Here is a 15,081-nt window from a genome sequence, read left to right on the forward strand (position 1 = left end):
TCCTAAAGGAAATCAACCCTGAATATTCATTAGAAGGAGTGATGCTGAAGCTGAAGCTCAAATACTTTGGCCACATGATGCAGAGAGCCAACTCTTTGGAAAGGACTCTGATCCTGGGAAAGACTGAGAGCAGGAGAAGGGGGGAGACAGAGGATGAGAAGGTTGGATAGCATCACCGACTCAATGGACATGAATTTGAGCTAGCTCTGGGACACAGTGGAGGACAGCGAAGCCTGGCGTGTTGCAGCCCATGGGGTCGCAAAGTCGGACACGACTGAGTGACTCAACAACTACTACTCAAGTAATAGAGAACTCCTCTCTACCTTAGACCAAGAAATGGCGACTCACTCATTCATGCACTCAAAGTCTTGCACACATCTTTGCAGACATCTGACCACAAGCTCCCTGCCTAGCGAACTCCTAACTTAACAGCAGTTAACTTTAATACTACATTCAGATCTCTTGAAAGAAGAGGCGGTAATCAAGTTTTCAAAGCCAGGTTCACAGCCTGTAAGTCTCAGCCCCTCTCCACCACCTCTAGGCAGGCAGCCCCCAACTTTCTGTGGGTCACAGCCTCTCTCCCGGTTAGGCGCCCGCACACTCACCGCGCGCTAAGAGCCGCACCTGAGCTTCAGTCTTCCCTCCTACTCCTCCCCGCCCAGGCTTACGTCATCCCGGAGGGCCGGGGACGCCGGGACAAAGCTGTTAACGGTACTTCCTCGTCACGTGACGGGTTACGCCCTGCTTGCGCGTGGTCCCTCCCCCTTCGGCCGCGGTCGCGATTACGCTCTCTGCGGCCTGCCCGCTGCCGGCCGAAGACGCAGCGCCGGACGGGACCGGAGGAGCTCTAGGCCAAAGGGGTGAGACAGCCAAGTTCCTGGGACCTTTCACCGCTTAAAGCCGGCGAGAGGAAATGAAACAGGCGGGCACCGGCGGAGGAGGGAGGGAACTAGCGGAAGGTGTCATGGCGGCCGTGCTCTGGGGTCACGTGCCCCTCAGGCCCGCCTTCGTACTTCCGGTCACGTGCCCTCAGAGTTCTCGCAGCCAGCGATGGAGGCGAGACCCCCTGGTAACAGAGGCGGTGGCGGTGGCGGCGGCTACTGGGTTTCAGCCTCTTTCCCGCGGCGTCTCTAAGAAGCCCAGCGGAACTCGACTCGACACAGCGCAGTAACTTAGTCCCTGCCCAGGGCCGTCTCCCACCTGGTAAGTTTAGACCGAAAAATGGGGGTGGACGGGTGGGTGATGAGCTGACAGGCCTGGGGGCCGCAGGACGGCACGGAATCTGCCCCTTTTTCCTGTATCTCTGTCGTCGTTGCTGCAGTTCCCAATTCTGCTGTCTCGGTTAGCCGTTTATTTTTCTGAAGAGAGGAAGAGGCGACCCCTAATCTGCTTGTCTATAGGAAGCCAACTCCTCCACTGAAAGCAGGGACTCAAAAGATGTACCCGAAGCTGGGATGAGACTTGGCTCATGAGGGTGAAGGACGTGGAGGCCTCTCTCTGGCTGAGGAGCTCTTCCCGTTAGAAAACGTGCTATTGAGTCTTTCGGTTTCTGTAAGGGAAAAGCTTTCATCTTAGTTCCACACACCTTTTGCTTCGCTTGTCAATCCTGTCCCTCTTAAAACGACCTTAACACGTGTGCCAGTTCACCCCACCCCCGCCACTCACACACCAAGTTTTGATCTTTGCCCGACTTGATCATGTTTAAGCACCAACACATGGAAATATATAATTATTTTAGAAATTCTCAAAGGCTAAATTATGTAAGGAAGTGTTTTCGGTTGACTCTTAAACGCCTGTTTCAGGGTCTATAAAAAGGCGGCGGGGTGGCAGGTGTGACGGGAGGAAAGAGATAAAAACTTAACCTTTTGCCCATTAACAGACCCAGTTTTAAAAACATACCAAAACTGTGTGGTTTAAAGTATACTTTGCAGTAAGTACTGACTCCATAAGGAAGTGGAACAATTTTTCCTAGTGAATTCTTACCAGAAACCCCAGACATATAAAGCAGCATGCCATGGTGGAATTGCATTTGGGAGCACCCGTCCTACCCACTCAGCCTCCCCTCTTGGAACACAGTTTGAAAATCACTGAATTCAACTTTGGTAACTAAAGCAAGGTTGCCAACCCTAAGGTAGATTTTGAAAAATCAAAGGTAGAAAAATGAAATGAAGAGGTCACAGCAGAGGGGAAGGTAACCTCTAGTATCAGGGTTTTGGCATACAAAAGGACTAGGCTCTAGAAGGAACTTTGTGCCTTTTAGCTGACCAAAATCCCTGGTTTGGAAAAAAGAGAGAGGTAATTTGGAGCCATTAAACCTGTTCTGCTACTCTCACTCAGCCAACGCTTAGCAGTGCAGCAGATTGAAAGATTTGAATCTCTTCTGGGTGATACTAATAATAAATAGATATGGTAGTGCTCATGTGGAAAAAAAAAAAAAATCACACAAATGCAGAGAGAGCTGTTTAAAAATACCAGGAAGGTTGATGCAAAGAGAGGAATCGGTTAAAAACTGCACCAGACGATCAGCTTCAGTCAGTTGTGGCTGCTTCCTATACCTCCTGCTCTAAAGGCTTACATCTTCTTCCTGATGGTCTGTCTGTACATCTTTTAGCCCTGCTTTTCTATGCTGCTGGTTTTCCCCTCACCGTCAGAAGTTGTCAGGTGTACCTTGAGCTTTCCAAGCATTTTGCCCACTGTTTCTACTTCATGGATACTGCTACTGGAAGTGTCTTTAGTTCTTTCCTCCTTTCTGCACTTTGATTACCAGCTGATTGCTCTCCTCTCACTGTTGGTATCCTGCTGTTGGCATGCAGAATTTTATCAGTGAATACAAGCCTTCACTTCCTTCTGTCTTGCATCTCTGTGGCATTTCCTCCTCCTCCCTTTCCCTGCACTGCTGTAAAATGAAAAAGTGCTTGGTCTTAAAATTGCTACCTCAGTTTATCCATTTAATGCCCTCCTTACATATGTGAGGATCCTTAAAACAGTACATTTTGGTCACTCTGTACATACTTCCAAGGTTTTATTCCCTATAGTGCTGAATTGTTAACATTTTTTAGGATTGCCTGACAGCAAGCAGCATTCCAGATCTCTATTTTGTATGCTGGCAGACACAGAAGCGCTTTCTCTAATAATAATACTCGTTTTAGAGAGTGATACGGAATTTATTTCATGTGTCTTCTGTTTTGTTTTCCCGCACCATTTATCTCTCACGTTGGAAAGGGAATGGAAATGCAGAGATACAGGATGTAGGAAATGGAAAGTTGAAGATTTCTGCCAAATAGTTTCAAATTATTCTTATTCCTGTTTACTTATAAGCCAGTTATTGGAATCTGTGAGGAATGGTACTGTGATCTGTGAATTGAGTTCCTGAAGTTTAGTCCAGAATGTATGTACAAAGGTTTCTTGTTTCTTAACCAAGATTGTATTCTTTTAACAGCAGAGATCTTGCATAGATGTCACAGGTGCTTATTGGACTGTTCCCTCAGGCTTAAATATGCTGTTGGGCTCTGTATTGCCATGAACAACATATGCGGCCTCTGCCCTACTTTGTGAAGCTTGCAGTCTTGCCAGGAGACATACGTTAAAGAGTTACTTTAAAAATTAATTACAGTAGTGATAAGTGCTGTAAAGAGAAGAACAGGAAACCTTGCCTGGTGACTTTGAAACTTGGAGGAGACCAAAAAATGAGTACAAGCAAGTTGATGGAAAGGGAGGAGACTGTGTCAAGGCTCAGTGCAAGTAAATATTTAACTGCAAGTGAATTAATGCCTTTGCTGGAGGATTTTGCTATTTAAAGAAGTCTTGTGGCAGATTATTTCATAAAGTAATCTTTTAAGTAAAGCTAGATCTTCATCAAGCCGCTTTATTTAAATGTAACCGCATCAGTATTTTTCCTAAACAAAATATTCTGTGGCTCTTACAGAGTTCTACTAGAAAGAACTTTTTGCTTCCCCAAGGAGCCCCCTTCAAGAAAAATCTAGAAATCTTAGATGCCATTGCAGGATGGTACCACTGGTTCTGTTAAACTTCCTAAAACTGGTCCTTCTGTAGTTAACAGAGGTGCTGCAGATGAGCAGGGAAATTTGCCAAGCAAGTTATCTGTAAGACAGTCAGCTAGTTATTCCCAGTGTTCAGTAACTTGTCTTCCTTTTTAAAGCTCTCTCTAAATGGATTTTAATATGAATGGCTTTACCTTTTGTTTTTCCAAATTGATTTAAAGTAGCCAATTAATAGTTCTGTTAATCTAATTTATCCTCCGCTCTACGGTTCCTCTGTCTTCATTCATCTTTCTTCCTTACCGTCCCATCTCAGAAAAGTTTTCCTGTTCTTTTCCAAAGCTAATACTTTTATTTGTGCCTGTAAGCCCAGTTAATTGGGGACTTTCTCTACCAGCTGTCCTTGCTTTTCCTCCATACATGAACATACTTGAAATTATCCTGTCATTATTTGCTTATCCCCTTCCACACACCCTCCCCATCTGTCTTTCTCAGATTTTAATTCATGTTTCCTAAAACATGGTTCCTGTGGTATGCAGTTTAATTTTACAAAGTATAGATAAGTTTTTAAAAATTTTGTAATAATTTATGCTACAATATTAATGTAAAAATATTTAATGTTTGCATAGATGCTATAAAATTACTATAAGTTAAAATTTTAATACTAAATAAAAATAACATGCATATTACAAAACTTGAAAATAACAGTTGTTTTAATTCTTACCCACACTAACCACCTGTAACATTTTCCCATGTTGCCTTATAGATATAGTTTGATAGATCATAAAGTCTTGGAAAGACTTTTTTTTTTTTTTTTTAGGTATTTAGTTATTTGACTGCACTGGGTCTTAGTTGCGGCTTGTGGGATCTAGTTCCCTGAACAGGGATCAAATCCCAGCCCCCTGCCTTGGGAACCCAGGGTCTTAACCACTGGACCACCAGGGAAGTCCCTGGAAAGACGTTTTTAACAACTTTTTCTCATTACAAAATACAGTGTTTGTTGTAGATAGTCAAGAAAACAAAAAGAACATTGAAATCATCTGTAGTCCTGTCGCCATAGGTAACCACTATTCAATTGGGTATACGTCTCTCCTGTCACACATATTTGCAGAGTAGCGTAATGGAACTCCAAGGTCAGACTGACCCAGATTCAGACCCAGTTCTACTTCTTGATGCTTTGGGAAAGCTTCTGGATTTCTTAGACCCAGTTTCCTTTATCTGCAGGATGGAACTAATAATAGAACCTACCTCAGGATTGTTGACTGGGGACTCAATGAGATAATAAAGAATTTAGCCCAATTGCTGGCATGTATTACAAGCATGCAATAAATTTTAGATAGGTTTTTTTTTAATTTAAGTATATATAATCAAACTAGGGTTTTTTGCTCGTTTTGAGCACCTAACAGAATTTTTTTTTAATGTCATTAAATAGTCCTTTAGGGACTCCCCTGGCAGTCCAGTGGTTAAGACAGTGTGCTTTCACCGCCGATGGCCGAGGTTCGATCCCTGGTCAGGGAACGTAAATCCCACATACCACAGCACAACCAAGAAGGGGAAAAAATAAAAAAAACACTTATTTAAAACCATGGTTTTTCAAACTTTTTAAGCAACAGTAATCAAAATTTCAGGAGGACATCAAGTAAAATCAGTTAAAACATGGCATTAAGAATTTTGATCCTTTATCATATATGACGTATATTAAAGCTGGAGGTTGTAAATAACTTGGGAAAATGTTTTCAGTCACAAGTAAACAAGATGATTAACTTGGGGCATTTTTTAAAATCCTTTTTTGTTACTGGACTTAGTGAAACTCAGTCCCAGCATTTATAAATGCCTGCATAATACAGACTATCTTTACCTGCATGACTTAGCAGCACCTCAGACTCATTTTCAGGGCTGAATTGTCTTCACTTACAAACTTGTTTTTTCTTCTGTTTCAGTAAATGGCATCACTGTACTCCTGTCAGCAACACTTAGAAGTGGGGTGTGAGTAAGCAGCTCTGACATCTTCAGCACATCTATTAATTCCGCTTCCTCAGTACTCCTCCTTGTCTCTTCCTCTCTGTTCTCACCGCCCGCCGCCTGCTTCAGATCCTTCTGGTCCCTCTCTTCAGTCTCTCTCATGTCTTAGATTAATTTCCTAAAATACAAATTGGTCCCCTATTTTAATCTTTTAGAAGTTTTCTATTGGCAACCACACAGTGGGGTATTTTCCATTGTCTGCCTCCATCTTAACTCTTCAATTTCATATCCCACTGATCCCCATTATGAATTTTGTGCTACATCCAGAGGAAACTAGTAACCATCCCTAGCCCCAGTCCTTGAGTTCCAAACCTTTGCCCCAAGCCATTGCTTTTGATAACAATGCTTATTCTCTTTTCTCTGTCAAAACCCTCATTTAAGACCCAATTCATGAATAACATATATTAAAAAAAACAAAACTACTGATTCATGTAATACGGTGGATCTCAAAAAGCCAAAAATGAAAGCATACGTGCTGCATGATTCCATTTCCAATGAAATCCTGGAACAGACAAAAACTAGCCTGTGGTGATAGGAATCAGAACAGTTGCTGGAGGGTGGGAGGAAGAGAGTAGACTAGAAAGGGATGCGAGAAAACTTAGTAGGGTGATGGAAATGTTCTCTCTCTAGTTTTGGGTAATGGTACATGGGCATAAACAGTTGTCAAAATGCATCAAACAGAACACCTAAGAACTATGCATTTTGTTGTTTTCTTAATTATAATTGCATGTTTCTTAGTTGCCCTAAGGTATCTGTGACAAAGCCTCTTGTGTGAAGAAGTTAAGTGCCTGAGTCATAAATCAGAATGTTTTTTTAATCTCCCTGAACTTTACACATTCTAATTTATATGGATTCACACACCTATCTTGCTCACTAGACTGGAAGCTTTCTGAAAGCAGAAATTGCCACCGGCAGACATTTGTCATAATCCTTAGACTCCTTGGCTCAGTACAGAACTTTTGAATAAATGTGTTCACACTGACTCTTTTCCACTTGGGGATGGAGTAACCTGTAAGGAAACTTATGAAAGGGAAGATCTGGCTAATCAAAATTCAGGTAGTAAACTTCAGAGAAATTAAAAGTTTAGTCTTTTTTTAACTTGTGTTTTTTATATTTAAATCACTGCCTCAGTGAGTAAGAAATATTACAATAAAGCTTCACTTGTTTGCTCAGATATAATTATGACACCTGTGTATGTTAATTTGTCTGAAATTATAACTCATACCTGAACAAGTAAATCTTTTTAAGCTATATTTTAAGTCATTGCTTTGAGAATGAAAACTAAAGTCAAAACTTCACCAGAAATGGCATATGTGCCCTTTGTGCTACCAGTTTCCCCATCCCAGCCCATGGCAGACTTCATCAGTTGTGGCATCCTTCTTGCTGAACCCAGACTCATTCTAGATAGCCACACTCAAGGCGCTAGGCTTTGGGTTGGGTGGTTCAGAATCCCAGAATTCGGGAGAAGTTGAGGGAATCTCCAGGCAAACGTTTCCTAAGTAACAGATTAGCCATATACAAATGAAACTAACAGTTGAAGACATTTGATTGTTAAAATATGTGGGAAATAGCATCTGAAGTATTAAGTGTTAAATTATTTCAGTTTTATTTTTAAGCACACAGAAGGAAACTTAGACCAAGTTTTTAGATCTGGGAATGGTTTTAGGAAGGCTGCACAAACCCTGTAGCTTTTGGTTTTTTCAGTTGGAACAATTTGAACTGAATTATCCAGCAGTATAATTCTAAAGTTCTACAATTCCAAGAATAGGTTATAAACCACATGCTGCTGCTGCTGCTGCTGCTAAGTTGCCACAGTCGTGTCCGACTCTGTGCAACCCCATAGATGGCAGCCCACCAGGCTCCGCCGTCCCTGGGATCCTCCAGGCAAGAACACTGGAGTGGGTTGCCATTTCCTTCTCCAATGCATGAAAGGGAAAAGTGAAAGTGAAGTCACTCAGTCAAATCCGACTGTTAGTGACCCCATGGACGGCAGCCTACCAGGCTCTTCCACCCATGGGATTTTCCAGGCAAGAGTACTGGAGTGGGTTGACCTTGCCTTTTCCTTATAAACCACATATTTGTAGTCAAATCATACATTTAAGATTTCAGAATATAACTGAAAAAAATAAATCAAAAATACTAGGATTAGTGTATGTAGAAACGGTTTGAAAACTGGCAGGTGCGTCAGTTTTAATTGTATAAATTTACACGTGTGATATGAACAAAATGAAATTTAATTTTAAAGGAATAGCGCAATACTTCAACTTCGAATGAGGGAAACGACTTTTTTTTCCCTTTATTACTCATTTTAGTTTTAGAAGGGACTCAAAATCAACAAATCCAACCCTAATTGAGATGTGAAATCTTTTTTTTTTTTTAGCACCTTCTAGCCATCATGGCAACTTCATCTGAAGAAGTCTTGTTGATTGTAAAGAAGGTGCGACAGAAGAAGCAGGATGGAGCTCTGTACCTCATGGCAGAAAGAATTGCTTGGGCACCTGAAGGCAAAGATAGATTTACCATCAGCCATATGTATGCAGATATCAAATGTAAGTCAGCTATACTAAGGTGTGATGTATATTGTTTTTGTTAGTAATTTTATAAGGAGACAGCTTATACAATCTTTGTGGATTTTCTATTGTCAGAAAATCAATTGTATTGACATAATTACAAAGTGGGGTCACTGAATGTATATTATTCTATCACCTGCCTTTCTACAGTAATAGAGTATGTACAATTCACATGTGTGAATCAATCTCATGTAAAGATTTCCACACATACTTTCTTTTTAAGAGTTACCTAATAGTCCACTGAATGGAGTTAGTCGTTTACTTAACCTATTGAAGGACGTTTAGGAAGTTTCCAGAATTCTGTTATTGAAAGCAGTGTTGTAGTATTGACCTGTGCACTAACATCTTTTTAAGTAGGTCTTGTGTATGGGATACACCTCTTCAGTGGACTTACTGGTTCAAATGGCTCATGTATTTAAAATCTTGATAGATGATGCCAGGTTGCCCTTCATAAAATTGCATCATTTAAGTAAAGTTGTCTAATCTTTGGTAATGTGTCCATCATCTATTGAGAAAATAAGCTCAGTTTTATATAAAATGTAGATGGGAGAAATACAGAGCATAATATATTTATGTCCTTTTTATGATTTTCAAGTATGAAAGCTAACATCAAAACCCCTTCTCTTTTCCAACTAAATTAACTTTGAATTTATTACCCAAAGGGTATGGCACTTTGTGGCTCAATAATTAAGTTTAAAGGCACTAAGTGAATCCTGAGATTTAGAACCTTTACTCTGAAAGGGATTTCTGCAGTTTACCTAACTAAAAGATCTTGAATAGGAGGGACCCCAGGGGAGTCTGGGCAACAAAGCCCTTGACAAATTGTGGTATCTTAACTGTAACCATTAATATGAATTGATTTATCTTCCTGGATGTGAGATTCTTCTCCTAGATAAAAAATCCTTTGCAGATTTCAAGAAATATGACACCTTAAAACATAGGTAGTCCTCAACTTGCAAGAGGTCAGTATACAAGGTCCTTTGTATATGAACAGTTCCCCAAAGGGCTTACCTCTAATTTGCTGCTGGAAATGACCAAGATCTTCATCTTTCTCCCCTGAAATAACTTAGTATCTTAATTTCCAAAAGGAAATACTGTTTAAAATTCATTATATTAATAATTCAGTACTGCTTGAGCTATCTGGTCTTTGTCCACTCTCCTGCCAACACTGCTTCACTTTGTTTCTGTGAAGAAATGCCTCACCAATAATAATCTTGCAAATTAGCATTGGTTCTTCTGTAGCCTCACGAAATAGGACCTGTCTGTATTAGCACTTCTCTTAAGTGGGAAGCCTGCTCTATACCTTTGCAAAACATAGACTCTCTGTGATTCTTAAACAGCATGCAGTAGAGAACATGCCTATCCTGTCTGTTGGGAGGAGAGCACGTAGCAAACTCTAGATGTGCACAAAATCAGTTTTCATTTTAAGTTGAATATTTGAAAGAATGCTCATTTCTGAAAGAAGCCATTGGAAGTTTTCAGTAATAACATTCAGTTGAGTTCAGTCACTCGGTCGTGTGCAACTCTGCGACCCTATGAATTGCAGCACACCAGGCCTCCCTGTCCATCACCAACTCCCGGAGTTCACTCAGACTCATGTCCATCGAGTCCATGATGCCATCCAGCCATCTCATCCTCGGTTGTCCCCTTCTCCTCCTGCCCGCAATCCCTCCCAGCATTAGAGGCTTTTCCCATGAGTCAGCTCTGCGCATGAGGTGGCCAAAGTACTGGAGTTTCAGCTCTATCATCATTCGTTCCAAAGAACACCCAGGGCTGATCTCCTTTAGAATGGACTGGTTGGATCTCCTTGTAGTCCAAGGGACTCTCAAGAGTCTTCTCCAACACCACAGTTCAAAAGCATCAATTTTTCGGTGCTCAACTTTCTTCACGGTCCAACTCTAAGGTAAAAATCAGCAATTTTGTTAGTTTAAAAACTTCAGAAGTAGGCCTCTCAGAGGCATGAGCTAAGATAGAGCAAGAATAAAGCAATGACTAAGAAAAGACACCTAGAAAGAAGTGAGTTTGTTTTGGAGGAATAGAATAATAGAAGAGGCTTGCTGACAATGTAAATGCTTCATATTGCTACTTTTAGCTGTAAGGTATTTTATCTCAACTGTTCGTTTGGAAGCAACATCTTCATTGAAAACATTTCTCTTTAAATTTTGCCATATTTTATTATATGTGCATACAGTTTGCTCATAACATTATGACACCAAGGAAATTTTAATAAATATCCATACCACTGTTGGATTTTTTTTTTCTCCAGTTGTCCAAACATTGTTTTCTATAGCTGTGGGTTTTTGTTTTTTTTTTTTTTAATCAATATCTGGTCTAGGTTCATGTATGTAGTTGTGGTCTCTGTAGTCTCTTCTTTAGGAGTATGGATTTGTAGAATATCATACATCCTGATTATGTCAGATCAAGGTTTTATTTAATTATTTCCTGTATTTCTTATAAACTAAAAGTCAGGTCTGCAGCCTTGATTATACTGAAGTAAAACATTTGAGCAAGAAGAGCACCTAAGTGGTGGTGCTGGCTTCCTGTTCTGTCACCTCAGAAAGCCCACAGTGTCAGGTTGCTCATTTTTAATGTGGCTAAGTTTGATCACTTGGTTAAAGTGTTGACACCCGATCTCCAAATGTAAAATTACATATTTCCCTTCGCAGCTAGTAAATAAGCCATGAGCTATGTTTTGGAGTTTTTTGAATTGTGATAGATCATTTTTATTAATGAAAATGGATTAATCCTGTTGGTGGATTCAGGACTCCCGAGTTGGCTGTTCAGAAAGCTTTAAAGAAATCTGCTCACTTGAGTGGAAACAAAAGCCCTTTAGCATCCAGAGGTGGAATAGTGGGTAAGACATGCCACACAAAAAGAACACTATAGAAGGAACCTGAGTGTTACCAGTGAATTTGTTGAACCGTGCTCTGGTAGTATGCAATTATTTGGAAAGAGTGGATTTCTTCTTAAGCATCAAGATTGGAATAGGGCAACTAAAGCCCAAAGAAAGCCTGAGTCTTCTTGGGATGAGAAGTAACTTACTGTGTGACTGTGTGCACAGTGCAAGTGTCCTCATCTAACTAGCCTCATGCTTCTTTTTAGGCCAGAAAATCAGTCCAGAAGGAAAAGCGAAAATTCAGCTTCAACTGGTCCTGCATGCAGGGGACACAACTAACTTCCATTTTTCCAATGAAAGCACAGCAGTGAAAGAGCGAGATGCAGTGAAAGACCTTCTTCAGCAACTGCTTCCCAAATTCAAGAGGAAAGCAAATAAAGAGCTGGAAGAGAAGAACAGGTGAAGGAGGAAAAGAACAGCCTTTTAAAGAGACGCTAGGTCCTTACCAGTCAAGTAATAGTGTATTTCTCACCCTTTGTGCTTTGATAGTGTAGTCTTGGAAAATATAGGCTTTGTTATCTTTACCTCTGTGTTTGGTTTGTTTTTTAATTGGAGGAAGATTGCTTTACAATGTTGTGTTGCTTTTTGCTGTACAGCAACGCAAATCAGCCATAATTATACATGTATCCCCTCCCTTTTAAATCCATCTGCAGGGAAGGAATGGAGACGCAGATGTAGAGAGTGAACTTGTGGACACAGTGGGGGAAGGAGAGAGTAGGACGAGTGTAGAAAGTAGCGGCAACATGTATACAGCATCTTGTGTGAAATAGCTAGTGGGAAGCAGCTGTATAACATAGGGAGCTCAGTTTGGTGCTCAGTATGCTTGGTTCTTATCTTCAGCATCTTAACTAACTTTGGCTTTCAGCAAATGCAGTGAATTAGAAGTTAAACTAACTGCCTCAAGCCTAATATCAGATTAGGAACAAAAGTGTAATTCAAAGATGCCAAGATCCCTTAATTCTCTGTCACAGAGATGATACTAAGAAGTATGTTTGTGAATGAGAAACCTGAGAGTCATACTGTATAAGTTTAGAAAACTTCTAAAATAACAAGAGTTTCTGGGCCTTCCTGGCAGTCCAGTGGTTAAGAATCTACGCTTCCATTGCTGGGGCATAGATGCAATACCTGCTCAGGAACTAAGATCCTACATGTAGTGTGGCATGGTCAAATAAATTTAAAATAATGAGAATTTCTGACAAGATGAATTATCTTTCTGTGCTTATAGCTCCAAGTGTATATCACCATGAAAAACTTAGTTGATAGAAAATCCCTCTTCCCATTCAGCTTTTCGTGAAAGAAACCACAGTACTGCACAAATGCAGCCTTTGTGTCACTGGAACATAGGGATGAATAGGACCAAATCCAGGCCCTCAAAAGACTTGAGCCTTTGCTGCTTCAACTGCCTTCCAGTTATCTGCACTGGATTTCTTCCTCCAAAAATGTTTTTTTGCTTTTAGTTACTAACAAATGAAGTAAATGACCTTTGCCGCTCAGTCATCACAAAATGAAAATTGGATGTTTTGTGTAGCTAAGGTCTTTTTAGAATGCTACCTAAATGGTGTTTTATTCTAAAAGTTCAATATGTTGATATATTCTATCACCAGAATGCTGCAAGAAGATCCTGTTTTGTTTCAGCTTTATAAAGACCTTGTTGTGAGTCAGGTCATCAGTGCTGAGGAATTCTGGGCCAATCGTTTAAATGTGAACGCAGCAGAGAGTTCTTCCACGTCTAATCATAAGCAGGATGTTGGCATTTCTGCAGCATTTCTGGTATGTGACCCTTCTAGATTTCTAAAGAGGAAAAAAACCCTGGTATATGTGCTAATGATGCCATTTTTCTGGAAAATTTAGTATTTCCTTAAATTAACAAGATACTTCAGTACCCATGATACTCTTCTAAAATGGACTTTTGAAAATGAATCTTCTAGCAGTTGGACTAATGCTTATTTCCCCTAATACTTTTAAAGTAAGGGCTTTCAGATATCTTTTTTTCCTTTTTCAATGATTTCAATATTTTACTTATAATGCAAGTTTAAATGTAAAGTGACCATCATGTTACAAAAAAGTAAAATTTGGGAACGCCTCTGGCAGCCCAGTGGTTAAGACTCTGCACTTATAATGCAGGGGGCACTGGTTCAGTTCCTGGTCAGGGAAGTAAGACCACACATGCTATGTCACATGAACAAAAGGTAAAAAAAAAATTTTTTTAATTAAAGAAGATTTGTAACATGTATCTTGAAAGGAAAGTTGAGGATACCATGTGTATGGAATTAGAAAGTGAGTTTCAGTCTATACTGTGGTAAAACCAAAGCATTAAAATTTCAGTACCAGTTACATGTTTGGCATCTTTCTGAGTGCTTAGCAATGAATTGAATTAATAAGGCCTTTCTTAAAACAATCAGATAATATGTTGTAACCAAATAGTTCAATATTTGGTAACTGTAAGCTGTATGTTAAATTTCCACTGAGTATCTGCCTTTGGCCACATTTAAATGTGTCTGTTTGACCATGTTGTGTTTTCAGAAACATAGATTTTACTGGTCACTAAAGTTATGTGAAGCAGGTCAGATTGATTTGACCCATCTCTGTGCCAAATAAAGGCAAAGGATTTGTCTGTCTCTGTATTTCATTCAGAGACTCTGTTTTTCCTCCTTTCTCCAGTGTCCATTGGGTTCTTAGACATCTTGGCCCAATACTCTTAACAAATGTCTTTATTTTAGGCTGATGTCCGACCCCAGACAGATGGATGTAATGGTTTGAGATATAATTTAACATCTGATATCATTGAGTCCATTTTTAGGACCTATCCAGCAGGTAAGAAGAATCAGTTCTTTCAGATAGTTAAAATATTTGTTTGAATGAATTCAGTGAAATATCTGAAAAACAAAAAGCTTACCTTTATTCCTGATGAAGTGCAATAAAATATGTAAAGTATTATATCCAGTGCTTGACGTGGTAGATATTAAGAGGTCAGTGTGTAATGTACTGACATCAATCCATGGGTATGATGACTTTCTCATTCTTTCCACTGGTGGTTCTTAAACTTTATTTACCTTTTAATATAACCTGAGTAGGCTGACATACTCCAGAGGCATCAGTAAATGAGTGTCCACAGCACTAACTCAGATCATCCTTCATGCTGCCTGCAGAATGACTTCTAACCCACAAATCATTTCCCTTGGAGAAATCACCTAAAGTATAAATGGTTTGATCCTAGCTCTAGTAATGTAGCTCTAGTTGATGTACAGCCAAGGTTGAGAACAGTTACTTCAGTTATTGTTCTAACCACATAAAGCTCTCGAGCCATTTTGTTCTCTCTCCCTGCTTCCTCAGCTTCTGCCCCTTGACTCCTTAGGAGACAGTCTTCTGCAGGATTCACCTCAAGCCTCACTTCATTGCCACTTCTGTAAAATCTGACTTCCATAGGCAGATGTAATCCCCCTCTCCATTCCATCTACAGGGCTCTGTGTCTTACCACATTGTAATGTAATTATTTTCTATTTTTCTGATAATAATTATGTAGTGTTTAATCTTTGTGAGACACCATTCTGAGGCCTTTATGTGTGTTAACATTAATTGTCACAAATAGTACCTA

At 40.0% G+C, this 15,081-nt stretch overlaps 2 protein-coding genes across 2 annotated transcripts in view; one reads left to right on the forward strand and one right to left on the reverse strand.

Annotated features, from left to right (window-relative positions):
* The window catches only part of HPS5 (HPS5 biogenesis of lysosomal organelles complex 2 subunit 2), a 44,426-nt gene extending 43,777 nt beyond the window's left edge, over nucleotides 1-649 (reverse strand). Inside the window, exon 1 of the mRNA XM_068977647.1 lies at nucleotides 606-649. The gene's annotated coding sequence lies outside the window, so the exon portion shown is untranslated. The remainder of the gene's footprint in view (nucleotides 1-605) is intronic.
* A 397-nt stretch (nucleotides 650-1,046) lies between these two features.
* Nucleotides 1,047-15,081, forward strand: part of GTF2H1 (general transcription factor IIH subunit 1) — a 28,753-nt gene continuing 14,718 nt past the window's right edge. Inside the window, exons 1-5 of the mRNA XM_068977731.1 lie at nucleotides 1,047-1,203; nucleotides 8,401-8,569; nucleotides 11,693-11,885; nucleotides 13,091-13,256; nucleotides 14,207-14,300. Coding sequence (XP_068833832.1) covers nucleotides 8,416-8,569; nucleotides 11,693-11,885; nucleotides 13,091-13,256; nucleotides 14,207-14,300 — 607 coding nt within the window. The 5' untranslated portion in view covers nucleotides 1,047-1,203; nucleotides 8,401-8,415. The remainder of the gene's footprint in view (nucleotides 1,204-8,400; nucleotides 8,570-11,692; nucleotides 11,886-13,090; nucleotides 13,257-14,206; nucleotides 14,301-15,081) is intronic.

Source organism: Capricornis sumatraensis, chromosome 8 (genome assembly GCF_032405125.1).
Source record: "Capricornis sumatraensis isolate serow.1 chromosome 8, serow.2, whole genome shotgun sequence".
Classification (NCBI taxonomy): domain Eukaryota; kingdom Metazoa; phylum Chordata; class Mammalia; order Artiodactyla; family Bovidae; genus Capricornis; species Capricornis sumatraensis.